The sequence below is a fragment of the Opisthorchis viverrini genome (genome assembly GCF_000715545.1).
Source record: "Opisthorchis viverrini unplaced genomic scaffold opera_v5_337, whole genome shotgun sequence".
NCBI lineage: Eukaryota > Metazoa > Platyhelminthes > Trematoda > Opisthorchiida > Opisthorchiidae > Opisthorchis > Opisthorchis viverrini.
Genome location: NW_008751995.1, coordinates 513,643 through 524,746, shown reverse-complemented (window position 1 = coordinate 524,746; position 11,104 = coordinate 513,643). Strand labels below are relative to the sequence as shown.

Sequence of the window (11,104 nt, the reverse complement as noted above, 5' to 3'; positions counted from 1 at the left end):
GAACCCCGCATCTTCGGGTCAGTAAAGTTGCGCTCTAACCACTTGAGCGCTCTCCCCTCCATGTTTATAATATATATATATATATGTATGTATAATATATAATGTAATCAGTCAGACTGAATTAGTATGAAGGCTGACCAGGAACCTGCACTGCTTTTTCATAAATAGCAACATGGCACAACTTTTTTCCCGAGATCGTTCATTGCGGAAAAGTTCAGAATGCGCTGATTTACATTAGGAGCAGAATTGCAGTGCACGGAAAACATGTGTCCGCTCATCATCCTGAAAAAGAGACGATATCATACTCGACATCTAAAATACTTAGAGCCGGACCTTTTCGCCCCACGCTGTGATTTGTATTCGTCAGACTTAGCAGGCATTTTTTTCAATGTGGTGCCCCCTTAATTCATTGCCCGTAATCGAACATCTATAGAGAATTCGTCTAGTTATTTTCTCAGGTTAGCATGCACAGTTTAGCTATCCTCTATGATCAGAATATACGAATACCCCGGGATAAGCGAAAAGGCACTATATGTTGGAAAGTAGATTTTCTTCCTCTCGGCTCCTCGGAGGCTTTTACTTGTTTGGTGGGATTTTTGGATCTCCCAAAGTTACTTCCTTCAAAGGGGCCACTACATGTTGAGGGTCGTCATCGGGCAGATGACACTACTGTACTTCGAAACCGCTAAATCATTCAGTCTTGACACTTTCGGCGCACAGCAGTTAGGTTGCATGACGCGTGAAGGAGTATCCGAAACGCCATAGCCACATGGTTAAGGCCATGAGCTTCCCTGCAGTCCGCAGCCTAATGACCTGAGCCCCTTATTGAGTTCTGTCTTTTTCATCTGTTTGAAAAGTTGCCTTTCATGAACTGTGTTCTCTTCATTCACTAATGTGATAGTGTACTGGAGTAGCAAATCCATGGGAATGCAATGAGGATACTTCTCCCGAGTGAACAACCCAGTAGTGGATAGGGTTTATCACGTTCAGGGAAAATATGCCAATGTGGAACCTTGGTAGCGAGATTGCTCGCTCTTCTTTAGCGTGATGATGATGGTATGGCGAGCATCGGCACCACTCGAAGTGCTGGGGTCAGTCGTCAATTCGTAAATTTCAGGCTCACCATTCCCCCACCATAGCATCATACCTAAACTCGCTGAGGTCTTTCTTGAGCGTACCATGTAGATGCTAGAGAATAACCTAGTGGCACTCCTTTATCCAAGTTGATAATGATATTGTCCTCCCGTAGGATGGCGCCGGGTAACTTTTGATACTTTGCTTGGCTGAGTGATGTACCGTAGGCCAAAGAGCCCTGTGATATTTATTGTTTGATGGTATTAGTCCACAAATGGGTTTTGGCGTGAATATGCATGCTAGTTTTCTTTTGGGCCATCCTCAGTTTGGTATCCTGGGACAGCGAAACATACTTTTCTGCAAGAAACCAGTATGTTAAATCTTCAACCATCACATTGTTTCTCTTGCTGTAGGTCCCATCTGATAGCAAACAAACTTATCGCCATCTGTGTGCCTACCAGGTTGCGCGCGCCAACAGGTATCCAGTATCTCTGATCGACCTCATACAGACGTATTTCGCCTTTGTGCCCGAACGGGCCACTTTCCCTCCTAATCTCCCCAAACAACTTGGCGATGAACAGGCCAATGCAAGTGCTGTTGATCTCTGTCCAGCTGACGGGTTTTTGCTGCTAATCCTTTCCACACTCTCGGAAAACCCGACATTCCCTACGGTTTCCCGTGGACCCGGTGCGCTTGCGTTGGCCTTACTAGCAGCCTATTGGGTCGAGTACTCGGGAGTTGCACGTGCCTCGAACAACCACCATTTCCGTTTACGTCTCTGTTCTCTCTTCTCGCCACATGCACTGGCCTGTACAGATATGTCATTGGCCCAGACCGATAGGCTCGATGTGAAGCAGTTATTATATGTCTCACTTGGGTAAGTTTTATGTTGTGTACATATCTACTAGAGTATACTGTATTTGACCCTTGAGCACATAATGGTAGATTGGACTCATCATTATATGATCATCGCTGTATAAACTGTGTACTTGCTGTACAGTGGTTGTAGCTGCCACAGTTTCGTTCACCAATGATTTGGAGAGGTTGGATAGATAGCTACTCATTGGAAGCGGTAGCGGATATAATTGACCCGAAAATAAGGGTTATCAGTGGACTTTTAATCGAGGAGATTGCAGGCAATAGCTTGGATGCATGAGCGCTATTGAGGTCAGACAGTGTCAGACAGTGACTCTAGCCACTGATGTGTCCTGACCTGGGGTCCCCATCCAGGGAGACGCCAATGACCAACACAGCTGAGTTTTCTGGTGATGGATTTCATATTTCACTGCCAAGCCATTATTTGACATCCCCCTGGCTCGTTTTCAGATTTCATGATGTAAAGGGTTCTTCAAGGAATTCGGCCAGCTGGCATACAGGTCGTGTGAACAACCCAGCGCAACCTATGGAGTTATGATCGGACTTCTCTGAATTTGGCGCGCTGCCATTTCTGAAAAGCTCAGGTTCTCCCACTCTGTTCTCACCTATCAAAAGTGAATACTGCTTTAAACCCGGTTGCCGATGTCTTTCAGAAGCGTCACTTGAGCAGATAGCCTAGACATAAGGTATTTATGCAAATCCATAGCTTTGTGTACATAAAGGCTTCACTTCACCTGCTGAGACAGGAACACTACTGCATTCATGAAGGACATCGATCATGCTTAGTTAATGTCCAATGCGGTAAGACTAACACTTTGAGGATGACACCCTAATGTAGGATTCCTTAAATTCTGCTGTTTAAACCTTTTCCCGTCCACTCAACTGCCAATCTTATTTCATTTTCTTTCCTTAAAGCTACACGATTATCGGTGCCAATCCAATTCTTACTCTGTGGTCTAGCATTCAGTCACAAACTAGCCAACACCAGCAACAGACAGATACATCTCCGATGTTCGCATTTCATCATCATATTCGCGATCTTTCCGGTGTTACTGTAAACGAAGCAAGAGATGGCATTTTGGCGGCCTATCGACGTGGTGCCTATGTGAAAGTTCGTGAGTTCACCCAATTCGCCGATCGGCTTCATCATGCGGACGTCTTTCTGACGACACGAATAGAGCTTCTGTACTGGCAGCTTGCTGTGGTACCAGATAAGTAAGCCCCCTGGATATCCTCCAATTTCCTGCTTTATGTGTGAACTCTGCAAACTGATCGCTTTTGGTTAAGTCCGTACACCATAATTTATTTGAAAAAATCTTACTTGACACTATCAGTAGGAACAATCGACCAACTCGCGGGAATGGTTGGATGGGGGGGGGGGTTCCCGTTGTTTTATGCTTGACATATAAGCGCAGAAGGCAGCAGATCTCATTGATCTCCTCTGACAACAAGGAACCAGCTCAGCCCGTGTGTGAAAAAACTTGAGCATGAAAGTTTGACAGTGAGTTCACCTGGCTCCACACTTCCCCTTATACGTAGTCCGCGGCACTCACATTCACTAGGCGCAAAATTTTTTTTGCCAACTTTTTTTAATGTGCGATGAATTGGAAGACCAACTTGACCGTGGACATGTGATTATGACCTTGCTAGAAGAAGCACAGCACTCAGAACGATTTCCGTTTTAGTGACTTTCTACTGAGCAAAACTCTTTAAGATGCATTTATTTGGCACTCATTGCCTACTAGAATACGAGACTTTGTTCCAAGTGCTTACTTACTTGGCTCAACAAGAGGATGAACAGGTTCCAGTGATTGTTTTCAATCAACCGGAAAAAGTTTGGAACCGATTGCGAAGTCATCGTTTCAGAAGCGCTTGGTGAAAAATTGTTTTTTAATGAATGTTTTGCTTTTGACAAAAGCTTTATCAGGCCAAATGGGCAGGTCACCAAATTGGCTATCTGCCTTATAAGGGAAAACGAAGAACCAGTCAGTAGGTCCTCTTCAGACCATCACACTGGGTCATTGTTGAGTGTCAATCAAAGGCTCTTGTCGGTCAATGTGGTTGCCAAAATCTTGGATTGATGAGTCGGAAGAGTTTCAAATTAGTTCCAATCGCCTCTTGTTCCTTAATCTTCCACTTCAGGGTGCTTCATTTGATTATTCAACGCGGATGCCACTGGTAGATTTTCGTTGACGTTCGTGGGCTTGTGAGTGTTGCGGCAATTTGATTGGATGGAGGGTAGGGGAAGTGGGTAAGGTTAAGTGGAATTCAAACGACTTCTCCTCTTGATAACCACACCAACACGTGTTAACTCGACTGATCGAAGGCCGTTCTCCACACGCTTACCAGTTCCATGCCTTCTATGCTGTTAACACTGGGATGTTTGGTGATTTGTACCGCCTCGGTTATCAGCCCCTGTGACGTGAACCGTAGTCCTCGCCCCAAAACCTCAACATTTTCAAAATCTATTTTGTGTCCCGTGTCTCGCCCAGTCCGAGTCTTTCAAAAACGCTTGATATTCATCCGCGTTTCTCGAAGACCTGTCTATTTTTCTCCCATGTGAAGTTCCTTGGCCGTCAGTCCTAGGCAGACCTTCGTGCAGTCATCAGACTTAATTTTGTAGACACAGTCCCTGGTTCCGTTTACCGGGAGGCCTCCAGATAGCCGTGTTCCGCCTCCAGTATCGTACAGTGGTCGTTGGCTTCCCATGCTTCGCCTTCTCATGCGTCAACCAGAATAGCCAGACGATTCGCGGGATCCGTAACATATTGAATGGCCCCGCTGGTAAAGCTTCTGAGAAACCCAATAATTTAAAGGGTTACCGTCAAATTTGGGTACTTTTCTCTGACCCATACCCATGCAGGGGTTAAGTAGTTCCGGAAAATTCTGGTGTGGTAGAGACGCCGCCTGTGGGTTTTTTGAAGACATCGCCGGATATTTGGGGGTAGTGGCCCCTTCCTGGTCTGCTGGATAAGAAAGAGTTCTAGTGGAGTCTCGACTTTTCCTGTCTGTAGCATTTGTAGGACCCCAAAGGTTAGCTATTTCTCGACGGACTCTGTCCGTCTTCATTTCCAGCCACTCAGCTTTTTGCTTCAGATCGATGGGTAGCTCTTGCTCGGGTGTCGGAGGAAATAATCTAGTGGAGGGAGGTCAGGAAAACTACCTGAGTGTTCGTCAGACATGGCAGCAGCGTCGTCCATACTCTGTTTGACTGGCGATAAGGTTGTTGGATATTACTGGTTAACGTCAAGATCTGGTCAGCTAAGGATCTCACAGGACAATTGCGGCTATCGGACTGTACGCACTTCGTATCCAATAGGGATTAAGAACAGACGGACGAGGGCAGTAGATGATATATTGAGAACTTCAGGAACTGGTTCTATAGACTAATGGGTTCATAAACATCGCGAATTAAGCAAAACGTACAATCAATAATGATGCAATCGACAGGAGAAGAAAAATAGTCATTGAGACAGCAGGGCTTTCTGGAAGCAACCGCAATAAGTACCAAATGATTTGCAAACTTAAAGATACGGGCAGTCAGTCACTGTAAATTGGCTGTATAGAGATATTAAAGGCACAGAATACAATCAGTACGTTCGGGAGGTAAGGAAATGTCTTTGGCTGTCGGTGTGATGCGTTGGTCCAACAATATTACTAGTCGCAAAACCTTTGCGAGTGGAATAAAACTTTTTACGCCAAAATGTTGGATCTTGTTGTGTGTGCTCACACCAGAAGTCATCCTGATCTACCTTCATACTTTCGCAGCTCACCAAATCTCATTGTCCCCTGAAGCAATCATACCGCCGGGAAACAGCATTTTGACATCAGTTACTAGAGAATAAGCGGGCCTTAAGTAGGAACAAGACTGGGGAAGTGAGCAGCAAGGCAATAAAATGGGCGAAAATCACGCTACTCATGAGTAGTCAGAACCCAAAGGAAAATAACCGCTGATTCACAGGAGGAATTAACAGTGGCAACGTGGGCGCAGAGAGAGACCATGAAGTTCAGCACTTGATTCGACCATATGGATCCATGTTTTCCGTCAACCCCCACGACAGCAATGGTAGTGGCATAGGGTTGCTAATAGTATGGTATTGTTTGTTAGTGAAGCGAGAACTCGAAGCACACGCGAATAGCAACGCCAGGGGTGCTGCTGGATACGTATGACAAGCGAGCCAGTCAGGGTGAAACATTTTCAGTCGGTTCGATTTCATAAATTTGGGGTCATTCCTTGATTTGGTGAATCCAGACTGTCGCACGCTTGGACGAGTACCCAACCGTTTTGACTGGTTGCGCAAGAACTAGTTTAAAGCAAGGCCAAAGGGTCTGCAAAATCAAACATCCATTTCTCATTCTATAGGGGATCTCGGTACCCGACGTATGATTGGTTTTGATTATGTTTGGTCCCTTATTTCCAAGCATAGATGCTCTGCCATCAGGTCCCCGAACCGGAAGTCCTGCGACAGCTTCCAACTTCGTCAACAGGCAGCTTTGGATTTCTGATTCATCCGCGGTTCATTACTGAATTGTGTGCTTGATTATAGATAATTCTGGAGTCGCACTGGGGCGAGGTGACTCAGTGGTTGGAGCGCGAATTTACTGAACGGAAGGTTCTTGGTTCGAACCCGACTTCTATCTAGGCTTGGGCAACCTGGCACTATCCCAGCCCTCGTGCTTCCTTCTGGTGGCATGGCAGTTTGGTACCGAAAGAGTGCTACAGCTGAATGATTTTTTCTTTCAGTTTTCTGAAATTTCTCATTCATGTGAAGCTAGTCCTTTCACCAAAAATGAAACCTTAACTCGGTGCAACATCCTCCGAACTGATATCACGATATTATTATGGTAAGATAAGGCTACAAACTGAAACTTTTTGTGACACCGAGTTATTGAATCCAGAGATGTGCTCTTGCAGATGCATCCTGGGCTGCGGCGTTGACCAAGAGTCTCATCCAGCTCAGGTTTTTGAGCTGTTTACATGGTTCACAAGAAACGATTCGCTTGACTTTGGCTAACTGGAAATGCAGCTGCAGCAGGTAGATGTCTGAGTGATTGTACAGAGAAGACTGTGTGTTGCAGTCTAGTCCCACCCGAACTCACGATACTCGCACATGATATTTTGAATAGCTGCTTAGCCATGCATTGTGTGTGGATCGCCAAAGTCTGGGATTGTGGTCCTCGGTTCGCATGCTCATGGCTTGAGCGTCTGGATGAAAACGTTATCACCGAATCTCGGACACCCGTATCTTTCCAAATTTGAGCGCGAAAATTTCCCGACGGGGTGATTTTTTTCAGGGACGAAAGCCCCTGTAGAATGTCAGATTTCTTTCGAAGGCGTTTTATTTCATTTGTACTAAGATTATCGCGGATGTACGGCAGCGAAGCATCAGTTTTGAACACTGATGTTATGCTGTCTGTTATGATGATCATGAATATCGCAAATTTGGCAACAGAGATGCAGTGAAAACCCCACAAAACAATTTTGTCCAGACATTAGAAGCGGAATAATTTTCGCGATTTTGGTCAGGCATGCACACACTGACGCGCGTGGAAAGTAGAAAAACAGTACTGGCCTTCGTCCGTAAGATTGACAATCAGCTGGTTGTTGTTACCACCTTGACTCCAAAGCTTCCGTCGGTTCATTCCTCCTGGAAGGCTTTTCCAGTTTCCGTACTTTGGAACACTATTCACCCCAGAAGAGCTGATGACAGTTCTCGCCTGCGCTTTCGTCGGCGGTGTCCGGTAGGTCTCCCAAGCGCAGAGCTGTGAGTCTCCATTGAAGGGCCTGTTGCCGAATTGTATGAGAACGACAGTCGGCCGCACACATGCCGCTGAAGCTAGGGCCTGAGGTAAGGTACCGCATACTTTGACTATGGCAAATTAACGCAGTTAATCGCATCAGCACTTTGACACTAGAATTTCCAAACTGGTCTTGGGACATGGCGCTTCGGCTAAACCTTTGTTAATTCACACAAGCGTTGCAATCGGTTGAGCTATGTGTGCTGCGTCGGACAGCTTCATCTTCATACAATGAAGTTCCTAACTGGGTCCTTAGGTGAACCAGAACCAAAGCTACCAAGCTAGCCGAAAGATTGCTGGATGCTCTGCCAAGGCCTAAGTACAATCCAGTCTCCATGGCCGGGTCCCTGCATTACCCACCCCGCCTTATGTTAACCCCACAGAGGCGAGTATATCGAATGCCCCACACAACGGGTCCAAGCTTGCTTGCCAGCGTGGGTTACTTTGGCAAGTCATTGACAGTGGGCTTTTGACATCTGAGTTTGACCTGAGGGTACTTTCGCGTGCACATAGCTCATTGTGGGATATCTAGCTTCTCAACTGACGGCTTGGATACTCCGATGTGCCTCAGGCGTCAGCTAGTCGGCGCGTGAGGTCATGTACTACCAACACGCGAGAATGTCTTAAATACGACACACTTGTCCTGGTGGATACGCTTGAGCGACGAAAATCCAAACCAAACAATCTGTCGAACACTCGAGAACGTTTTCTAATTCATCTCAGTCATAAAAAACCTGCCACTAGATTACGCACTTCGTTGGACGCCTTCAAATCACTTAACCTTGGCACTGTTTCCGCACCGTGTTGCAGTATAATTCTAGCGGTACCGTCCTACTGCCAGTAGATGAATTAGCAGCCTTCATCGGACTGTTACCGTTTATTTTTAAAGAACATCATTGCAGATATGAAAGATGCAAGGGATAGCTGTGGGATGTGCATAACATTAGAAAAGGCGATATTTCATTCAAAAGCTCGTCATCCATAGTTTTTCAGTCAGACAAATTGACCTTCAAGGTATATAAGAATGTTTGGTATGGAGACACACGTTTAAAGATCAGCAACTAAAGGAAGGACAAACAATGCTCAGTGCTTTTCAGAGCGCAGTAACAGCTGGCACAGACAAGACTCACATATCAGGCACAAGTTATCCGTCATGCAAGGTCAGACGTGAAAGTCAAGAATGAACACTAAATATCGTGTACTGCGGATAGGTGTCGTACGCACGTAGATAGTCTGAAATACTGAGAAAACATAAGCCACTGATTGTAACCTTAAGAAGTCACAGTTCAACAGAAGCCTTGGCAGTTTTAGGAAAGTCGATCCCCTGGCATGAGCATCGATTCGTCAACAAAAAATCAACATCACAATCGATGACACATGGGTCCCAGATTATAACTAGGGAACAAATGTCAGCACCACACTTCTGCTTCTTCTCATTCCATGCAAGCATTGCACGTCCATCTGAAACTATGAGTACGTCTATCACGGTTGCTGGGCGCTGCCGAACACCAATTAGGTCAAGCTTGATAGAGGACTTCTGAGTGGGTGCTCTTTCAAGACGGTATATCTCAGACGACGGAGACTTTTTCGGGTTCCCCCTCCCCAACCTGATTATGACGAGCACATTGATCATCATGTGTGATCCAACGGAACTGCAGAACTGCACCGAACTCTGGTTGAGCACGGTTCCCACGTCAACGGATCTGATGGCCATGACAATGGCCGTTTTTGGCTCTCATCCTCAACGGGTCTGTATGCCGCGGGTAAATACCAGAGAAACCTGATTCTCTTCAACACAAGCCGTCGATCCGAAAGTAGCGAAGTGACCCACCCTGTCATGCCGCAACTTGTGCAGCCTATTCCCCCCAGTGGTAACCATTTGCTCCTTGGTGTTCACGCATGTACTCTGTACCCGGATTGGATGGCTGGGATTCCGAACGACCTTGCCAAATGCAATGTCATTAACTACTGGTTACTGCGTAGATTGTAGCTTTTTAATGCGTGTCTTCCGAGGGGGAGTCCTCTTTTCCCGAAGTATTCTAGTACTGCATCGGCCATCTCAGTTCAATCTGGTCACCTCGGAAAGTGGAATCTGACAAGACGGACACCTGCTTCTGGCCATGTGTTCTGTACTGCCGAGCAATTTTCCGTCGATAATTGTCACCTTTTTCAAGCCTTTTTTTCACCTTTTTCCGCCGATTGTTTTCCACCCTTTTCTGGAACCATGTTAAAATATTGTTCTATAAGTGTCACAAGGAGATATTTCGGAGACGCCTGCCTTATTGTTTTTTCGGATACAATTAAGAGCTTATCGGCATTCATCTTACTGTTAAATACATTTTCATTGGTGTTCAGGGTACAATGATCTTCGTTATGTCTACATTAAAGAGGGACCTATCAGTTAAAAAAATCGCTTGGCTTTATCAAGATTTCACGAGATCGAGTGCGAAAAATCGTGATAACGACACCGGATCAAAACGCTTCGGTCGGTCACGAGGTTGGTTTACATCATCATAATACTTTGCAGTAACTCAACATGGAGCGTGAGATGTGCATTACCGGTCTTTGAACTCCACTCATTGGTGTATTCCGATCGATCGTTGATGCATTTGACCAGTTTATTTGACGCATTCAGTCGTACTGAGATAATGGTCCAGATCGGTGATCAAACTATTTTCAACAGCAGTTTAGTTGACACGCTGACACTCTGTTTATGTCATTTAGTTGATTCATTCTGAGTGTAGCAGGCGAACGGTATCTTCGAGTGGTGCGTACTACCAGAACCTCCGAGAAGGCAAAGCAAAGTCGGAGCTGGGTTTCTATACGGTGCTCGACAGTAGATACTCGTACAAAACAAATGTTCCACTTTGACTACAAAAGTACAAACCAAAGGAGCGAACAGGCTCCCACGTGAGACGGTTACACGTGCACAAAGTCGGCCATAAATGACCGGAGGACCTCAAGGTCAAATGAGTGAATTGGTAAGGACAAACAAACGCCAGCTCATATACACGCACTAAACACAAAAGCGGGGCGGGGACAGACAGAATAAACGTGGGGAATTTCAAGTGTCAACGTAATGGATGATACACTGAGTATGGAGCCTCCACCAATTTTTGGAGTCCAGGATGTCTTTCTGCCTTAGATCGCCATTGGGCTGCTACGTTAGGTGCATTTCCCTCATCGTTACTCAAAGATGGATGGGAATCTTCTAAGCACTTCAGAATTCAGAAATCGAGTTTGTCGATCGGTTCACGTGGTTTGTCAGCTGCACAAACCGTGATCGTACTATGACAGATGAAATCAGGGCGTGGATAGTCAGAGCCTGCGTCGTTTGTGGCGGGGGGGGGGGGGG

The 11,104-nt window shown here is 45.8% G+C and overlaps 2 protein-coding genes across 2 annotated transcripts in view; one reads left to right on the top strand and one right to left on the bottom strand.

Annotated features, from left to right (window-relative positions):
* Positions 1–3,808, bottom strand: part of T265_10144 (hypothetical protein) — a gene marked incomplete at both ends in the record, with an annotated part of 7,234 nt that extends 3,426 nt beyond the window's left edge. The window contains 2 exons of the mRNA XM_009176423.1: positions 1,201–1,312; positions 3,728–3,808. Of these exons, the coding sequence (XP_009174687.1) occupies positions 1,201–1,312; positions 3,728–3,808 (193 nt within the window). The remainder of the gene's footprint in view (positions 1–1,200; positions 1,313–3,727) is intronic.
* The window catches only part of T265_10145 (hypothetical protein), a gene marked incomplete at both ends in the record, with an annotated part of 41,053 nt that overhangs the window by 12,972 nt on the left and 16,977 nt on the right, over positions 1–11,104 (top strand). The window contains 2 exons of the mRNA XM_009176424.1: positions 1,488–1,951; positions 2,866–3,165. Coding sequence (XP_009174688.1) covers positions 1,488–1,951; positions 2,866–3,165 — 764 coding nt within the window. The remainder of the gene's footprint in view (positions 1–1,487; positions 1,952–2,865; positions 3,166–11,104) is intronic.